The sequence below is a fragment of the Acinonyx jubatus genome, chromosome B1 (assembly GCF_027475565.1).
Source record: "Acinonyx jubatus isolate Ajub_Pintada_27869175 chromosome B1, VMU_Ajub_asm_v1.0, whole genome shotgun sequence".
In the NCBI taxonomy this organism is placed as follows: Eukaryota; Metazoa; Chordata; class Mammalia; order Carnivora; family Felidae; genus Acinonyx; species Acinonyx jubatus.
In genome coordinates this window covers 72,154,972-72,175,031 of record NC_069382.1, presented here as the reverse complement: position 1 = coordinate 72,175,031, position 20,060 = coordinate 72,154,972, and the positions used below count along the sequence as shown (strand labels likewise).

Sequence of the window (20,060 nt, the reverse complement as noted above, 5' to 3'; positions counted from 1 at the left end):
GATACCACTCCCTTACTCAGTGTCTTCTCCCCCAAAACACGAAGAGCAGAGGTCTTGGGTTGTCCCAGGTTCATTTTCACCTCTGGTAAGTCTCATGGAAAGCAAGGATGGTTGGATGATAACATGTGGATGTGATTTTTTTGTTTGTTTGTTTGTTTGTGGTTCTTCTAGGCCTTCTGAGAAGAGTGAATTAAAACTTGTGTGCAATGCATTTGAAAGGCCTGAGCTGAGCAGTGACATCAATGTCCGAAACTGGTGTATACAGGAAAACCCGGGGGAAATTTGTAAGACAGATGCTGGCATTGGGAGCAGTTTACCTGCTGCACAGGAAGAGGCAGGTGTGTGACTTTGTTGAGCTATGAGCAGTGCTTCTGCTGGGATTTTTGGTTCCTCCAGGAAGTAGCCACTGTAAAGAAATGGCACCTTGATGAGGTTATCGCTTCAGAGGCAACTTAGGTTATTGACGCCTGAACGGAAAGTTGTCAGGATGACACTGTAAACCTGAGATTCTTTTGAACCCCGGGCAGGCCTCGAGTGTTGTCCCCTCCTCCCTAAAATCTGGCCATTCTCAACTGTCCTCCTGCGCAGTGCTGAAGGAATGGTGGTTGCTCCCTCTGGGGACAGCGGAGTGAGAACTGTGTTCTTCTCACACACCCAAGCCATGCAGTTCCTACAGAGCCAGGCTGCCGTCCCTCCCAAGAACTTCCCGGCAGCGCCTCTGGGAGTGAGAGGTAGAGGGCACCCACAGCTAGGTCCAAGCTAGACTAAGGGGTAGCAGGAGGCTCCAGGGCCACTGAAGTTGACTGCACGTGTTGGGGGACGGTGTGGGGGAGTTGTAGTCCTGTCTGCCAACACCGTGTTCCCAGACACACGTCCATGTCCTCGATGCACATGGCTGGCAAATTTCGGGAGTTTCTTTCTCTGTCCTCTCATTCATTCCCTTGACATGTGTTGCCTTTTGGTCTTCTTGGGGGTTCATTCCACTCACACATAAATAGTACTTTGAAGCTCTTTTTTTTTTTTTTTTTTTAGATTTTATTTTTAAGTAATTTCTACACCCAACATGGGACTTGAACTTACAACCCTGAGACCAAGAATTGCATGCTGTACTGACTGAGCCAGCCAGTGCCCCAGTACGTTGAAGCTCTTAGGAGGTATCTTCATAAAAGAGAGGGAGAAATTACCTATAAATTTCCAGTCTGATCGAGTAGTTCAGTTTTCTTCACAGAGTGTTTATTTCCAGAACCACTTTTAGATCAAGGGTATGCTTGGTATTGACAGTCTGAGCCCCAGCCAGGTGTAATCACCCATCCCGCAGGCAGAGTAGACACAGCCCATCCCTCACTGTTTCTTAAAGTCCCGTTATTGGTTGTAGTTAACTTCTTTCTTCTCGCTAGATGTGCAGAGGTAGCAGACCCTGACCGTGAACCTGGCCTTCTTCATAACTTCACTTATCTCCTTTGGGTAGACATGGCATCAAGTTGAAAATTGTTCGAATGAGATATGACTTCTCCCTTCCTTCCTGCAGAGGGTTACTACCAGAAGACTGGCAAGAAGTGTGTGGAGAAGTCTTGCTCAGATTCCAGCTCCGACTGCGGCAGCTCCTCGGGCGGCGTTCGGGCCAGCCGCGGCAGCTGGGGCAGCTGGAGCAGCAGCAGCAGCAGCTCTGACGGGGACAAGAAGCCCGCAGTGGGCCGTCAGCACTTCCTGCAAGGCGGTGAGTCTTGGGAGTACACCCAGCCCTGGGAACGGCCCTCCCTCCTGCCCTGCCTCCCGCCTTCCCACCTGTCCTCCCTCCCTCCCACCTGCCCTCCCTCCCTCCTGCTCTCCCTGCCACCTGCCCTCCCTCTTGTCCTCCCTCCCACCTACCCTCCGTCCTGCCCCGGCCTCCCTCCTTCCCACCTGCCCCCGCCTCCTGCCCTCCCTCCTGCCCCTGCCTCTCGCCCTCCCTCCTGTCTTCCCTCCCACCTGCCCTCCCTCCCGCCTCTGCCTCCCGCCTCCCCCCTGCCCTCCCTCCCATCTGTCTTCCCTCCTGCCCTGCTGCCTAGCCCAGTATGAGACCTGGATCTGTTTTCCAGGGCCTGGAGTACATGTGGGACTGCAGATTGGAGTATTTACTTAGCTTTGGATTTCATTCACTCTTTTGTTCTTTCCTCCTTCCTTTCCCTCTCCATAAATCATCATCATCATCATCACCACCATCATCACCATCATTTAATGTCTATCTTTGACACAGTTCAAAGAACTTTTGCATTCCTTTTTTCACTTGCAAGTTTTTATTATGGTAAAATATATATAACACAGAATTTACCATTTTTAAAATTTTTTTTAACGTTTATTTATTTTGAGAGACACAAAGTGTGAGAGGGGGTGGGGCAGAGGAGAGGGAGACATAGAATCCAAGCAGACTCCAGGCTCCAAGCTGTCGGCACAGAGCCTGACATGGGGCTCGAACTCACGAACCGCAAGATCATGACCTGAGCTGAAGCCGGCTACTTAACTGACTGAGCCACCCAGGCGCCCCCAGAACTTACCATTTTTAAGTGTACCATTCAGTGGTGCTAAGTACACTCATATTGTGTAACCATCACCACCATCAAATTTTACCATCACCCCAGACAGACTCTGCACCTTTATCTATCTATCTATCTATCTATCTATCTATCTATCTATCTATCTAAGAGAGGGGGAGGGGGGAACCCCACAAAGGGCAGAGGGAGGGGGAGAGAGAGAGAGAGAGCGAGAGAGAGAGAGCGAGAGAGAGAGAGAGAGAAGTGGGTCTCACCTGAAGCAGGGCTCGTGCTCACCCAGAGCTGGGCTTGAGCTAACCTGACACAGGGCTCGAACTCACAAACTGTGACATCATGACCTGAGCCGAAGTCAGATGCTTGACTGAGCCGCCCAGGTGCCCCATGACTCTGTACCTTTAAACAACAGCTGTCCATTCCTCACTTCCTGCAGTCCCTGGAAGCCTCACCTTTACTTCCTGTCCCCATGAATTTGACTACTCTGGTGTCTAAGTGGAATCATACAGTGGTTGTCCTTTTGTGTCTGGCTTATTTCCCTTAGCGTAATGTCTTCAAGGGTCACCCATCCTTCTTTTTTAAGGCCAAATCATACTCTGTTGCATGCACATATCTCATTTTGATGGGCACTCGGGTTGTTTCTACGTTTTGGCTATTGTGAATAATGCTGTGAACATTGTGGCCTTCTCTTATTTTTGAGAAATTTGAGGATTTGGGAAAGGCCAGAATTAACTACTCTTACTTTCGCTATCTTTACCCTTGGGTTTGTTTTTGTTTTTAATAGTGCTTTATAGTCTTTTCCACTTTGGCCTCCCCGAGTCACTGCCCACTGTCATGAACTTGGTACATGTTCTTTTAGTCCATATTTTATCTTACATTTATATAGCCATCAACAAAGTATAGAATTATTGTTTTTAACTTACATAAGGGAAATCATACTTCAGTATATCATTCTGCATTTTGTTTCTTTCACTTAATGTTATTTTAAAGCTCTGTGTCTATATAAAGATGGAATTCATTCCTTTTCACTGTTATTCTCAGCTTAGTCTTTGTGTAAGGGTGAGATTGAGAAACTCACATTTGTGAGGCCTTTGTTCACCATCACACTCACACTGCTCCCAAGTAACCCTGAGGGGCCAGGGCTGGTGTCCCCGTGCAGTCTGAGATTTGAGGTCCCGGGCACAGAGAGGTTGGCAGCCTGTTCCACACCCCAGTTTGCTTGAACCCTGTCTCCTCCCCCCAAGACAGGCCGCTTCAAGCCACAGACCATTCCCTTCAGCAGCCTCCGGGCTGTCCTCTCTTCTCTGTCTCCCACCGGCAGTGAGACCTATAAAAGAAGGTCTTGTCTGAGAGACCAGGGCCCTAGTAACCATAAAAACCTACAGAAAGCACCCACGCGTATTTTCAAGCTGCATTTCTCAGCCTTTCTTTCATTATCCTCTCCCTCCCCAGGAGCCTTTTGAGACACTGTTTTCTTAATGACCCCCCGTAAAATTTTAATATCACTGATAGGCAGTGTTTATTACTGTGTAGTGTGCTTTAGGGATAAAAAGATAAGATCTTCTCAACCCCCAAGAAATTCAGCAGTCCTGCCCCCCTCTAGGAGACACTGTCGCCCACATGGAGACACACAGGCTCAGATGAAGGCAGGCAGGTACACGCGCTTTGATAGCGGGATATGTTTGGCCTGAGGAAGCTTGAGTTCCACAGCCTACCCCAAGCCCAGCTCCATCCACCACTGAAGACAAAGTTTGCCTGATGATGCAAACATAAGATTCTGAAAAATCAGTCCTTACTAACAAAAAATAGAAATGCAGTTTTGCTTGGGGGAAAGGCTGAGAGAGCAAGATGACAAAAATTATTCATAGTGTTTCTGTACAGTGGCTTAATATGTAGTTTATAAGTTGTTTTGAGGGTTACGTACTGTCAGAAAAATGTCCCCAGCATAATTATGGTGTAAAAGACCATAAGGACAACATATATGTAAAGCATGACCCCAATTAGAGATTGTAAGGAAATATATCTAAATGTTGAATGGCAGTATAATTGCAGGTGACTTCTGTTTTCTTTCTTTCCTTCCTTCCTTCCTTCCTTCCTTCCTTCCTTCCTTCCTTCCTTCCTTCCTTCCTTCCTTCCTTCCTTTCATTTTTGAGACAGAGCATGAATGGGGGAAGGTCAGAGAGAGAGGGAGACACAGAATCTGAAACAGGCTCCAGGCTCTGAGCTGTCAGCACAGAGCCCGACGCAGGGCTCGAACTCACGGTCCAAGAGATCATGACCTGAGCCGAAGTCGGACGCCCAACCGACTGAGCCACCCAGGCGCCCCCTGTTTTTCTTCTTTAAACTTACATTTATTTTCATAGATTTCTTACAGTAAATATGTATTACTTTTATAAATTGCAGGGATCTATTTATATAGCAAGATTTCTTTTATCAGAAAAACCCCTATGAGAAAGTTACATGATATTAATGATTTCAGCTTTTTGCCAAAATTAAAACACCATTAATCCAAAATTCATAAATTTAAGTGTTGAATTTCAGTAACTTTTCAATGAAGATAAATATAATAGAGATTTTTTTTAATGTTTATTTTTTGAGAGAGAGAGTGCAAGTGGGTGAGGGGCAGAGAGAGAGGGGGATAGAGGATCTGAAGTGGACTCTGTGCTAACAGCAGAGAGTCTGATGTGGGGGTCGAACCCATGAACCGTGAGATCATGACCCGAGCCGAAGTCAGATGCTTAACCGAGTGAGCCATCCAGGCACCCCTATAATAGAGATTTTTTAAAAATAAAATCACTGAGGGGTGCCTGGGTGGCTCACTCAGTTAAGCATCTGACTTCGGCTCGGGTCATGATCTCACGGTTCATGGGTTCGACCCCCACATCAGGCTCTGTGCTGACAGCTCAGACGGAGCCTAGAGCTTGCTTCCTATTCTGTCTCCCTCTGTCTCTGCCCCTCCCCCACTCACACTCTGTCTCTGTCTCTCTCTCTCAAAAATAAATAAATGTTGGGAATAATTTAAAAGAATAAAATAAAATTACTGAATGTGAAAATCATTTTAAAGTGAGAACTTGCTCATTAGGGGTTGGAGGTATTAGCCATCTGCTCTTTAATACATAATACACTTGAATTACATGTGTAAAACATAATGATAATGTTTTTGTTTTTTATGCAGGAGACAATGTTTCCCAAAATGACTTTCCTTCAGAAACTCCCATCTCCTTGAATCTTTCTCATAACATCTGCAATCCCACGTGAGTTTTTAATTTCCTAGCTTTGACAGTGTGTTGTAGGTACTGCTTTTCCTGTCACTGCTTCCTTTTACTTGGTTCTGCGGGTGAAAATAGGAAAACTTTTTAAGGATGTGGGAAAATACAGCCCAATTTTGCTCATCATTCAGGAGGCAGGATCCTCCCGAGGAAACACGTTTCATGATCTCTGGGCTGCCCAGTGACGTAGCCACATTGGAACACGTCTCGTTCCTGAAAGCAGAGAAACTGCAGTAGTTGTAGGGGTGGGGGTCATCAACGCTTTGCTACAACTTGAAATAAAACTGGATGCCCATGACTTAGGGAAGTTTGCAAGACCCCAGCAGCTACCCCCATGGTAACAATTCTGTGTGATGCTTGCCACCGCATGGGACAAAATCAACAAGTGGCTTTTATTGAGTGGGAGAAGAGGAGGGTACGCAGCTGGCAGAGGTTTTCAGAGTGGGCACGTGATCACCTTTCCTTAGGCGCTGGTCACATAGTGAGAGGACAGGAGGCTGTCATTGAAACTAAATTGGTGGGGTTGTAAAGAAGGAAACTCAGCATAGGAGACAAAGCTGTCTGTGAACTGTTTTGCTAGAGGTAGAAAGTAAATTAGGGATTAATACTTGCTGCCGGCTGGTGGTGGGCTGATGGTGAATCTGCAGTTCGCCTTAGCTACCTTAGTTAAACTTGTTTTGTTGTTTATTTAAAAAAGGCTCTGCTGGGTCTTGGGAATTTACTATTCCTCAGCCCTTTTCTGGCCGTGTACCATTGTGTCTCTAGTATTTTATGTTTCTTGTGGGAAGAATGTCTATAAAAACTCAGTGAACAAATTTGGTATGTCCTTGTACAGAAGAAATGAGTAGATCCTCATTCTCTCACTTTCTCCACAGAAACGTGAATAATGTCCCACAGTATGCAGAACCTCCCTGTCCCAGCCTTCCTGCCGGGCCTGCAGGTGTCGAAGAAGATAAAGGTGAGGCGCATACGCTTGGAGCAGACAGCAGCCAGGTGCTCCACACCGCAGGTCGGGGAACTTGCCAAGACAGGCAGGTCGGGTGGGGCTGGGGCTTCGCCCAGCGCCCTCTTGTTCAAGCCATGTCACTGGGCTTTCGTGCGTTGGGAATGTACCTGCCCTCTGGACTGGCTTCATCGAGGTCTCTGACTTGGGCTGCCCCCTCGTTTAGAGCCAGGGTATGGGTGCCCTGTGGCCCGAGTATAGCACGGGGTGCTTTGCAGGGGACTACTGCTATGTGTGGTCCACCTTTGCCTGTCTGAGGTAACAGAGAAATAGAGAAAGCAAAGGTAAGCTCTGGTTGGACGGCATGCCATGGGTCAAGTCCCAGCACCTGAGCCTGCTTCCACCTTTCCCACTCTCTCCCTGTCCTCCCTGCCTCCCCATGTCTTAGAAGTCCCTTAACCTGGCCTCGCAGCCTCAGTGACCAGCCTCGCTCCCTGTACGCGACCTGAGACCAGGAGCTGAGCTCCTGTAGGCTACCCCCAGGTGGGGAGGACAGCGTCCCAGGGGTGTGGAAATGATGTGAGTGGGAGGGAAAACCAAACCCCGCTCCCTCCTGGGGTCTCTGTAGGACGTTAACTCCAGTCTCCCTCATTTTTCTTCTCCAGTTCTCTTTGTTACCTCTCTTGGCTCTTGTCTTGTGTCTCCTGTTTTCTTCTAGTGCCTGCTTCCCACGTGATTAGGGTCAGGAACCGTGGCAGGATAAACCTGAAGTTCACTCCCGTGGCATCATTTAGCTTTAACGCATGTACTTGCTTTTGCTCATATAAATGAGACTAGATTTGAAAACTCCTCTATGCATTGGAGCCGACTCTGAAAGCATAGGCTTCTGTGCTGTTCTTTGGATACATTTTGGACTTGCTGTTGTTGCATTGTCATTAGAAATAAATTATTTGTGAGTTGGATCCAACTACTAATCCAATAAAATAAGTGTTTTCAATTAAAAAAAACTCTTGAATTCAGTAATGTTGCTGAAGCAAGATTTGGACAAAATTTAGGTGGTACTACCTTTTTTCTTTAAGGTAGTAGACAAGATAAGATTTAGTTGATGGGGAAAAATAAAAACTGTCAAACAGATATGCCTTAAAATGGTATTCTGTCTGTATCTGTCTGTATGTGTTGTCAGGTGGAGACTTACATGTTGTCTAGAGTCTTAATCTGTTTTTTTGCATGTGTGTATGTTTCAAGTGCCTTTTACCTTGTTCTTGGTGTTAATAATCTGCAATTACTTTTGTTTATTTATTTTATTTTAGAGAGAGAGAATGGGGAAGGTACAGAGGAGAGAGAGAGAAAGAGAGAGAGAGAGAGAGAGAGAGAGGGAGAGAGAACCTTAAGCAGGCTCCATGCTCTGTGTGGAACATGATGCGAGGCTTGATCCCATAACCCTGGGATCATGACTTGAGCCGAAACCAAGAGTCAGATGCTTAACCAACTGAGCCACTCAGGCACCCCTGCAATTAGTTTTGAATCACCTGTTATAGTCCTTGGTTGGATCCTGAAGTCACTAGAGAATTAGATCTTGCTCAGAGTGACTGTCTGCAGAGCACTGGCCCCATCTCCTTCTGCCGTCCCTGCCCTTCCTCACACAGCTGCTTTTTGCCCAGCCCCAGTTCCCCGTCCTCGTTACAGTCTCTCCGTTGCTACCTCCTTTCACTGCAGACACCTTGCAAAACCACAGTCAGGGTTCTGCCAGGTTCTGCGGCTTCTCTGCCGGCTGCAGTGTCAGCGAGCGAGGCTGGAGAACAGTGGGCAGAAGCACACACAGCAGCCACTGCTCTGTACGTCCACGGCCCTCGCTTCACGTGACCCCATGGCTGCGACTCTCTGGGCCCTTATCTGTTCCCTCCTCTGTGCTCATACTTCCAGTGCTTTCTGCCTTGTCCTCCTAGCTGATATTGCTTGGTGTTTCCCTGGGAAGGAAAGAGACAGTTGGAGGCCTTCGGAAGGCTCCCACTGCCCCCTCCATGCACCACCAGTCACAACATCTTCTGCTCCTTCCTGTTTCAACCTGTTGAATCATCAGTGCGGTGCTCCTCCCCAAGGCTCTTGTTTCAGTGCATTGCCCATCCCTCTGCCGTCAGCCTGTTTTCTCTGGGGGTCATTCCATCAGCTGTGATACTTCCCATCTTTAAAAAACCAACAGCCCAAACCCTCTCTCTCGACCCCCTTCTCTAGCTATGTCGTGCCTCTCTTTGGGGGAACTTCTTAGAAGAGTATTCTGTGCTTGCTAACAGATTCCTTTCCTCCTCTTCTCTGAAACTGGCTGTGCTCCACCACTCCCCGAGACAGTGTCTGCAGGGGCCCTAGCAGTTTCCGTGCCGTGAAGTCCCACACTTCTCAGTCCTCCCGTCTCCATGGTTACCTATTGCAGACCTTAGATGTTCTGCTCCGGCCCTTAAGTTTTAGGGTTTCCAATTCAGTACCCCCCGACCTGTCATGCCACCTTGTGCTGTCTCTGTGCACAGTCCTGTGGTGGTCTCATCCATCTGCAAACCTAAGTGCTCCCTCCACCCTGATGACTCCCACATTTGCACCTTTAGCCTGGGCCTCTCTCCTGAACACCACTGTCTTATAGCCAACTGCCATTTGACATCTGTACTTGGGGATGCAGCGGGTATCCCAGTGCTCGGCCTCCCTCAGTCCTGCTCACCTTACAGCCTTCCCATTTGGTCTTTCTTGTTGCTCAGGCCAGAAATCTTGACTTGTTTTTCTTGTAGCCCACACATGATGTGTTGTCTTCTGTTCGTCTTCTGCCTTCCAACCAGGATCTGACTACTGCTTCTCCTCACCTCCACCATAATCACCCTGGTCCAGGCCATCGTTGTTTCTCTCTTGGGCTGTCACGATAACTTCCTGACAGATCTCCCTGCATCTGCTCTCACCTTGCCATCTAATTTCTTTTTAATTTTCTCTTTTTAAATTGAGGTTTAATTGACTTATACAGTGTACAATGTAATGATTTGATATGTGTGTATATTGCAAAATGATCACAGTAAGTCTGGTTAACATCCATCAGTGCCTTACCATCTGTTTTTAACAATGCAGCCTTAGTGACCATGTTAACATAAGTCATAGCCTTTCTCTGTCCAGAACTGGGGAGGATCTGAGAAGTTTACCCAACTTACAAGTTAACCAATTAGTGTACCACATTTTTATAGATACTGGCAGAAGACAGGAGACTTCTGGGTCAGACACAGAGGACGTATAGCACAATGAATGGCATGCACATGGATGTATTTATGGCAGGTCCTGGCCTGCAGTCCCATGGGGATGATGCAGGTGGGCCCGGGTGGCCACCTGCATGGGCTCTGGGTGCGTTACAGGACAGGAACCCTGAGCTTAGGGAGCCCAAGTGTTTTATAATAGTCAGGAAACACTGTATTTATTTTGTTGAATATTAAAGAAGCTTGCCCCTTGGGGCGCCTGGGTGGCTCAGTCGGTTGAGCAACCGACTTCGGCTCAGGTCATGATCTTACGATTTGTGAGTTCGAGCCCTGCATCGGGCTCTGTGCTGATAGCTCAGAGCCTGGAGCCTGCTTGGGATTCTGTATCTCCCTCTCTCTCTTCCCCTCCCCCACTCATGCTTTGTCTCTCTCTGTCTCAGAAATAAATAAAAACATTAAAAAAAAAATAAAAAAAAAAAAAAAAAGAAGCTTGTCCCTTGCTCCGAAGAGAGACCTTATCTCTCTCCTGAGGCTTTGCTTAGTAAACATCCTTGGAAAGGTAGGTCAGAACATAGGCAGCTAGCTTCCTCCTTGCAGGAAGTACAGAAAAGCGAGACACCCATAGAAAATTGTCTCACAACAATATACACACCCCTTGTTGCTGTGTAGCCTTGGCTTCTGGTCCATTTTCTCATGCATACATCACTCCTTAAGTAGTTCTCAATTACTCTGACAGAAGGTGGGGCCACATCTTTTAATTTGACTATGATGATATAGCCTGCAACTTGACCTACAGGAACATGTCTGGGTGAGTCTGTCCCCCACACCCTGGCCAGTGAGTTAGCGCTGACCTGAACGCCTTCCAGAGCCAAGCTGGTGTTGTGGTGTCTTTGATCATTTCAGCTAATGTTAGGAAACAAATCTAATACCATCTTTGCTGATTGGATGGCTCCCTCATGGTGATTACTGCCTACAGGATGTGCATAAACAGCAAGTTATCCTTCAGGGATGTCTCCCTGAATAACCAAGAGCATCCTCATCTCTGAGAGATCTCCACAGTCATAGGAAAGCTACGTGATCTACTGGTGACTGGCACGAGAAGTACCGTTCTGGGGGTACACACACTGCCCTGGGAAGAAGGTGTCATTTACAGTTGCTACCCCTGCCCCGCCCCCGCTTCCCCCCCTTGCCCCCCTGCCCTGGCAATGGGACCTGATCATTCAGGGAATACAGGTTGGCAGTGTCTCGAGTGTGGCCTGACTGGCCGGTAAACCTTTGGGTTCCCAATTCAGTTTTGAATAATTGAGTCTGGTCTTTCTTTGTGGAGGTTCTGCCTACATGCAGATAGCCCAGGCTGTCCCATTGATGGATGCCACCAGCTGATGGCATCTGTCCATCCATCCATCCCACAAATGACTGAGCGCTGATAATGGCAGTGAAGGCAGGAGACAGCCGGAGATGCTCAAGTGCTTTGCACGGAGGGGGCAGGAGCCAGTCCATCCCCTGGAAACATCAAGGGAGAAGGTGACCAGTTGAGGTCAGAACTGTGTGATGTAATTTGGTGGACTCGGCAGTCACATTTAAGGCCCTAACAACAGTTTGGAAGAGCCGTACCAGGACATTTTCCTCCCTGAGGAAGACTCCAAGGGCAATTCTGAAAAAGAGGGATCATGAATGTCCTCCTGTGCTCTGCACCTCCTGAGACCTAAGGCACTCCCTCCCCGGGTGCTGAGGTTTTCCTCCTCCATCACCATAGAATCCTTGTCTCTCATCACAAGAGCTGTAACTGTAACAGTGACTTTTTTTTTTTTCCACAACAAAACCGTACTTGTACCACCTTTTGTCCACAAGGGTCAAGGCATTTTTTTAAATGTTTATTTATTGCGAGAGAGAGCGGGAGAGAGGGGAAGAGGGAGAGAGACAGAATCCCAAGCAAGCTACTCATTATCAGCACAGAGCCCAATGTGGGGCTTGAACCCATGAGCTATGGGATCATGACCCGAGCCAAAGGTGGATGCTTAACCGACTGAGCCACCCAGGTGCCCTGGGTCAAGGCATTTTTTATGAAACTTACAGGGATCCATATGTTCCCCCACTTGGGCCTGTATGGGCCATGTAGGGGACTCAGAGAGCAGTGTACCCATCCACGTGATTGGCATCCTTATGGTCCAGGATCCCCTCAGTCTAACAAGAGAATCCAGGTGACTGGACCAGAATTAAGTGTGAACCCACTCAGCCCCCTATTGGCTGGACTGACACCAGAGTGTCTACCCCCCAGCTCAGCCTAGGGTTGCTAGTAGGGCAAAAAACAAGTGTCACATGTCTAGAAGTGGTCGGGGCAGAATTGTGGATGTTCAGAACAGATCTCTGTATCCCACTTGCCCCACACCCCTTTAGTCCTGTTTCATACCCAGGAAGCAGCCAAGGGCCAGTATCCCTTTCTGGGCACAGGTCCAGTCAGTACCAAACTGCCTTACATAAGCATGTAGACCAGGGGAGATGAGGAAGTAGGGTCATCTCCCTACTTCCTACTTGGGTTGAACTGGAGGAGGCTGTTCCAAGCCCAGCCATCCCAGGTGTCTGTGGGTGATAGGGAGTGTAGAAGGACCACCAAATGCCTTGACTCTCAACCCACTGCTGAGTGGCTTTGGTCCGGGATAGCTGTCCTGGTCAGGTTACTTTCAGGGGCTGCAGTGATGTGGCTGTGCCGGCTGGTTGGATGAACAGCAGCACTGTAACCAGAAATGTGTCAGCAGTGGGGAGGCAGCAGTAATGGCCTGGAGACGGGGCTCAGGGTCCAGCATGGTCCATGTGCCAGGAGTGGGTGACAGCAATGCTCAGTATGATGTGGCCCACCCCAGCTCGAGGCAGCTGTGATGAATCTGGCTGGCAGTGGTAGTCCTGCATCCTAAACAAGTGGTTTCTTCCCTCTGTGCATTTGTGATGCTGGAAGTGCTCCCACATCCGATATGACAGGCAGCAGTCCTGGTCGTCTGGGTGTGCAGCTTGATTCCAGGCTACCTTCCCCAGGATACCCTACCTGAGTGGCTCAGATGATTTAATTGGAAGCCAATTGTTTCCCCATTTCACATCCCTAAAGCAAAGTGTCTTTTAATCTGCCAGTTAGTAGCTTTCCAAGTGACAGACCAGTAGCTAGGCTATTAGCAATAGCTTGTGTCAGCAAAAGCACAACTCAGTTTATCAAGAGAAGAGCTGGCTTTGAGAACCACCCTGGGTCTGTGCCTGACCAGAGGGGCCATATTCATTTTCAACGCTGCAGAGTGGATGCTGGGGCGGACAGCTGCTGCAGCCCAGTGGGCACTATCCAGTTTCAGCTTAGTCTGACCATCAGTGAGCCACACCCGGGCATTTAGGGGAACCTCAATGAGTTGTAGGCCCCACTGAGCCAGCAGCGTTGCTTCAGGTAGTAGCGTGGGAGATACAATTTCCCCAGAGGGACAGCCTCCATTTCCTCCACATAAAGCTGAGAGAGGGCTGAGGCCAAGCCAGCTACATGAACATCACCATGTTTGCATCAATTCCCCTGGGTCCTACATGGACACCTGTGTGCATACTGGGTTATGTTACAGGAAGGAACCCTGAGCTTAGGGAACCCATATGTTTTATAATGGGCAGTAAGCATACCTGCCCTTTGCTCCAGAGGGAGGCTGTATATAGGTTGCATGGCTTTTGCTTACCAAACATCCTTGAGAAGATAGTCCAGAATAAAGGCATTCAGGGCCTCTGCCTGCAAGATGTACAGAAATGTGAGAAACTGGTAGAGACTTGTCTCCTGGTAGTCACTAAGCTCAGAACCTTCTAACAGCTCCCCATACCATCCAAAGTAAATGCCCCCATCCTTAAATTGGGGAGCCCACAAACTCTGCACTCTGGCTCTCAGTCATCTCTGACCTCATCCCCCACTACTCTCCTTGCTGGCCACACCAGTATCCTTGCTGTTCTGAACTCACCAGGAGCCTTTACAGAAAGTGCTATTCCCCTTGCCTGGAGCCTCCCCCATCCCCCTTGGTTTCTCACCTTATTCACATCTTCCACCCATCAGATATTCCCTTAGTGAGGCCTTTCATTACCCTGTTTAAAATTGCTGTTGGGGCCCCTTGGGTGGCTCAGTCAGTTAAGCATTTGACTCTTGATTTTGGCTCAGGTCATGATCTCATGGTTTGTGGGGTTGAACCCTGCTTTAGGCTCTGTGTTGATAGCACAGAGCCTGCTTGAGATTCTCTCTCTCTGTCCTTCCCCACTCGTGCTCTCTCTCAAAATCAAGTAAACATTTAAAAATAAATAAAATTGCTGTTTATCTGCATAGCACTTAGACCACCTGCCATATTCTCCTTCCTTTTTCGTTTGTCTCTGTCCACTTGAATGTAAACTTGTCCACTGCTGTGTCCTTGACATCTAAAATGGGGCCTTACAGAGAGCAGGCCCTCAAATACTTGTTAAATTATTACAGTGATCTTGTAATCCAGGTCAGGAGACAGTCCTATACTGTCCGAAGTGAAGGTTAAAGCACATGCCATCTTTCTACTTCATATCTTGAAAGTATATCCTGAAAGGGGTTGGGGAAGATAGAAGTGATCGACATGTGTGTGGGTGTGGGTGATATTCAGGGAGTGTTTTCTTGAAGGAGAGAAGGGAAGTTGAGCTGGTCCTGCAAGGAGGGTGGGATGAAGGCCAAGGGGGAAGAAGGTAGACTGAGAGGCCTTGTTCTCTTCCTTAGGTCTTTACCCACCTGGAGACCTATGGCCCACGCAGCCCATGTGTGTGACAAGCAGCTACAACTGTGCCATGGAGAACAGCATGCCTGGCGTGATGCAGGGTCCCGCCCCCGTGCATAATAGGTACAGCTCTCTCCTCTGGTCCTTGCCTTGCTTAGCCTAAGGGCTTGCTGTGGGCATTTGAATTCAGTCAGTTAGGCAGGCCTTACACAACTGGGGGCCAGGCTTCTTCCCCAGTGCACCTTAGCTGGGTGTTTCCTGCCTTTTGGAGTCGCATTGTGATGTCTCAGAAAATAACAAAGCACGGATTGAGAGAAACATGAACGGAAATAAAACTAACAAAGCTGTTGACCACGTAATTACCTTCCTTTTTAAGTTGGAAAGACGGATCTATTAAGAGAGGCAAGTCTGAAAAAACAATCACTCAGAATTTCTACCACCTAGCAGAGCAAAGATTTCCATTTTTCCATGGTGTTCATCATGAACATGTTTAAAGTGTTAAGAAAGCTCAAATAATTTGAGAATTGAAAAGTAGTTACATTATAGCAGTTTTTTAATTTTGCTGTTGGATATTAATGGCATTCAATTATGAAAACTTGAGAAAATGTTGCTATCTGTGTTTAATCACAGAATCTGTTTGAAGTTTTCTTTTTTGGTTCAGCTTGTTACAGTGGTATTTACTTCCTTCTATCTATAATGAGAATCCAGTTTGTAACAGTGATTGAAGTATCTATCATGAATCATAGTCTCTATGGTTGTGATTTACGTAAGGTGAGTGCTGGCCTTGCTTTGAGCAAAGGTGGATATTTTATAACACAACCGTCAGGTGTTTGCTGAGACCCTCAGGGTAGCACGGTCACTCTTCCAGAGTGCTCATAAAGCCATGGCCTTGGATCCTGCCTCCGGTTAGACTTCACAAACCTGGTTATAAAGGAAGTGTGCTCCTAGTTCGACCGTCCAACCTGCAAGGCTGTGTCATTGATGAGGAGCATTCAGTTAGTAAGTCTTTGATCCTGTGACTTGAGAAAGTACATCTTTTATCTTCCAAAATTGAGGAATTAGCAGTGATTAGGATGCTGGGCAATAAAATCGGTTTCCTTTCTTTACTTGATCTTTTGACATCCTATTTCTGAGACTACACCTCTTGTTTTTTGTAGCAGTTTCATTGATTGGAGCGCGACTTGTGAAGGCCAGTTCCCCAGTGTGTACTGTCCATTGGAACTGAATGATTATAATGCCTTTCCGGAAGGTAAAAGCTATTCAAACAATCCCAGTGCCATTCTTTTACTCTCAGAAAGTGAAAGCAGGAAGTCTGTCTAAGGTTGAAGTCTAAGGTCTAAGTCTGTCTAAGGCACTAATTGCAGAAGAGTACCTTTTTGAAAACAACTGATGTAATTGGTGTAGAACGTTCTATTAGTTTCAGGTGAACAACATCATGATTCCATATTTGTAAATATTGGGAAGTGATCACCACAGTAAGTCTAGTTACCATCTGTCACTGTACATTGTTACAAAGGTTTTCTCTTGTGATGAAAACCTTCGGGGTCTCTCCTGGCGACTTGCAAATACACAGTACAGTGTGGTCAGCTATCCACACCATGCCAGCACATTCTCTCTCCAGGACTGGTTCATCTTCTAACTGGGAGTTTGTGCCTCTTAAGCACCTTCACCCATTTCACATACACCCCACTCCCCACCAGCCCCGACCCCTGCCTCTGACAGCCACCAGTCTGTTCTCTGCGTCCGTGAGCTTGGTTTTTTTATTGTTGTTATTTGTTTGTTTGTTAAGAATACGCCCTTAACAGTGAGCAACCGTGGAGAACGACCTTACAGGAAGCTGCTGAGTGGCTTCATGTGGGTTCAGTTGTGCATGCCTGCCATGTATAGTTTTATATGGCCTCGAAAAGCCCTTTCAACCTGGATGTCTGGGGGCTTCTACAGATAACTCTAACCTAGTTAGCCCTTCCCATTTGGTAGAACTGGGTCATTTGGATTTATGTGGACCTAAGATTGTAGATGATCCATTGGGAGGCTGAGGCGTTAGATGTTTGCTGAACTTTTGAGGCAGGCAAGCCCCATGTGAAATGCGAGCATTTATGGGCTTGTTCCTCAGCAAGTCCTGACTCTTCTGCCCCTGGGTGGTGCTGCAGAAGGAAGGTACAGAGCTAGGAGGGGAAATTCTGGGAAATTACAGATGCTTGGGCTCAAGCATCGGTAATAGTAAACAATAAGAGCTATGCAAAAAGATAAACTGCAGAGTGTTCTGATTCTACATTACAGTCTGATCATGATTTCTCATGCCTTTTCAGGGAAGGTGTAAGCAGTATATTAGATGTACTTCCCCCGATTGTAATGTATGCGTTGCTCCATGCTAACCACTGGGGGGTGCTGTGGTAACTTTCTTCCTGTGCTGGTGGGGCTTGTGTTCATGACAGCAGCACCCTGTGAGCCGGTCGTGCTTTCTTCTGTGTCAGTTACCTGTGGCCAGCCGCCATCCAGAAGCAGATGATCCTCCCCCTGACCCCTGACGTATCGTCAGAAGGTCGATACTAGCCTAACACTATGTCACAATGTCTGTCGTTTACCTCACCTCATCTCCCTACATGGGCATTTTATGATCTCCTATCATCACAAGAAGGGTGACTGCGGTACCGTAAGATCTTTTGAGAGGGAAGGAGAAAAAGAGAGCACATTCACATAACTTTTGTTATAATTTTTCTATTTTATTAGTTATTGTCTTTGATTTCTTACTGTACCTAGTTAGTACATTAAACTTTACCATAACTGTTTATGTATAGGAAAAAAACATATATAGGTTTCGGAAGCATGAGGTTAGCATGGCAGGTAATAAAGGAAAATGTTGAGGACTAGTAAGACTCTTGACATGATTCCAATCTGCGGTAGTGTTTATTAGAAAGATTCCCATCAAATTGTCAAATACAGAACATCAAGTCCAGAGGAAGACCTTCCTCACTGAGGGCTTCCCAGGTAGTGTATCTGATAAAGAGTTTTAACCCTGAGAATGACAGTGGGCCTCCTGGTCCACATGGGGTGAATATTTATACCTGTCTTTGACTTGTCAATATAGTAAGGCCTTGAAAGTTTTTGGCCCAAGAGTAAGAATGCAGATCTTGCCATAAAAATGTTTACCTGTGTTGTTGTCTCCCATTCTTTGTAGAAAACATGAATTACCCCAATGGCTTCCCTTGTCCTGCCGAAATTCAGACAGATGTTATGGATCACAACTCTCAGTCTACCTGGAGTCCCCCGCCCAATATGCCGACTGCCTGGGGACATGCCAGTCTCCTCAATTCTCCGGTTAGTGCTGTGACCCTGGGGCAGTTGCAAGTTCCTTCTGGTGCTGCTTTAATCCTGGTCTCCCTTAATTTCAGAGTTAGGCTCAGATCAGCCAAAGCCTGGCTTGGTTCCTGTAGATCACAGAAGTTAGGGTGATGGTCTGTAGATAAAATTGAATTGGGGCCAGGAAGCCCTCTGTGACTGGGTCCTGAGGGCTTCCTGCCTGTCAGTACCCTTCTGAGCCTAAAAGTCCCACACCTTCCTTTCACATCCATTCAAGACACTAATTTTTCTTTTTTAACATTTATTTATTTTTTAGAGAGTGAGAGCACAAGTCGGGGAGGGACAGAGAGAGGGGGAGTATACAGAATCTGAAGCAGGCTTCAGGCTCTGAGCTGTCAGCACAGAGCCCAACGTGAGGCTTGAACTCATGGACCCCGAGATCATGACCTGAGCCAAGTCAGACGTTTAACTGACTGAGCCACCCAGATGCCCCTCAAGACAGTTCTTATAGATTGAGGGCATTTGACCTGTGTGGGTCCTTCCTTGGGTTGAAAATAAGTTTATTCCAGTCAGATGAGGATTTCACATCACTCCATTTGAGAAAAATGGAGTTGAAGCAACCCAGATGGTTGAGAATATTAATACCTTACAAGTATCTTGGATTGCTACCACTGTGGTGTCCACTGGTAAGCATTCGACCTTGATGTTGCCTTTCTAAGGCTTGTGTTTTTAAATTTTTGTAATGTTTATTTATTTTTGAGAGAGAGAGAGAGAGAGAGAGAGAGAGAGACAGTGCAAGTGGGGGAGGGGCAGAGAGACAGGCAGACACAGAATCCAAAGCAGGCTCCAGCTCTGAGCTGTCAGCACAGAGCCCGACCCAGGGCTTGAACCCATGGACCACGAGATCATGATCTGAGCCAAAGTCAGACACTTAACTGACTGAGCCACCCAAGTGCCCCAAGCCTTCTATTTAAAAAAAAAAAACATTTCTTGGGGCACCGGGTGGCCTAGATGCCTAGCCTCGGTTAAGCGTCTGACCTCAGCTCAGGTCATGATCTCACAGTTCATGAGTTCGAGCCCCGCATTGACACTCTGCCATCAGCACAGAGCTCGCTTTGCATCCTGTCTCCCCCTCTCTCCGCTCCTCTGTCTCTCTCAAACATAAATATTTTTAAAAAATAAAAACATTTTTTTTCTCTCCTCATGTACACTTCAGCCCTACCTCACAAGCACCCGAAGCTTGTCTCCAATGTCTGGACTTTTTGGTTCCATCTGGGCCCCGCAGAGTGATGTATATGAAAGTTGCTGCCCCATCAGTCCCACCACAGAACATTCGACTCACATGGAAAACCAGGCTGTCATGTGCAAGGAGTACTACCCGGGGTTTAACCCGTTTCGTGCCTATATGAACCTGGACATATGGACTACCACGGCAGATAGGAGCGCAAGCTTCCCACTATCTAGAGACTCCAGCTACTGTGGGAATGTGTGAAAAGGATTTGATTTCTAAACAATGTGAATAAAGAGGCTTGTGTTTTGATTACTAGCGTAAACTGGTTGCTGAGATAGATTATGACATTGGTGGATATTTTGGCACTTTTATATGAAAATAAATTTTTTTAATGAAACCCAGGTGCTCTGTTTTTTTAAACCCATTGCAAATCCCTGCTAGAGACGTTAGCATCCATGTGGCATAAGTTCATAATTTCAGAAGTGTGTCTGACATGCCCAATGTTTGAAATTAGAATAAGAGAGACTTCCAAGAAGGTAAGAGTTGAGAAAGAAAGGGCTGCTATGTTTCTCCACAGCTTCGGAACCCCCCCTCCCCCACCCCCAGGGAACTTCAGAGATGACCTTTATCCGGTGGCCTTCCCAGAGATTCTCACGGGGCTCAGGCCATCTGGATTTTGTTTCAGGTTCCCCATTGACGGTACTGTGCAGCCAGTGTGGAGAACGGCTGGTTGGGAAGCCCCGCTGAGCAGCGTGCTCATGGGCCTGGACAGACCCTGCTCGGGGTGCGGGGTGGCTCTTCCCGGTCCTGGCGGTCATGGCCGCTGGGTGGAGCC

At 47.3% G+C, this 20,060-nt stretch overlaps 1 protein-coding gene across 2 annotated transcripts in view; it reads left to right on the top strand.

Annotated features, from left to right (window-relative positions):
• Positions 1-19,622, top strand: part of TMEM131L (transmembrane 131 like) — a 167,794-nt gene extending 148,172 nt beyond the window's left edge. The window contains exons 28-35 of one of the 2 annotated variants that reach the window (XM_027067612.2): positions 172-338; positions 1,529-1,717; positions 5,701-5,779; positions 6,670-6,752; positions 14,697-14,817; positions 15,855-15,943; positions 17,873-18,012; positions 19,211-19,622. In XM_027067612.2, coding sequence (XP_026923413.2) covers positions 172-338; positions 1,529-1,717; positions 5,701-5,779; positions 6,670-6,752; positions 14,697-14,817; positions 15,855-15,943; positions 17,873-18,012; positions 19,211-19,486 — 1,144 coding nt within the window. In that variant the 3' untranslated portion in view covers positions 19,487-19,622. Of the gene's footprint in view, positions 1-171; positions 339-1,528; positions 1,718-5,700; positions 5,780-6,669; positions 6,753-14,696; positions 14,818-15,851; positions 15,944-17,872; positions 18,013-19,210 lie in introns of both variants that reach the window. The other variant, XM_027067606.2, reaches the window with a different exon arrangement.
• Positions 19,623-20,060: the final 438 nt, after the last annotated feature.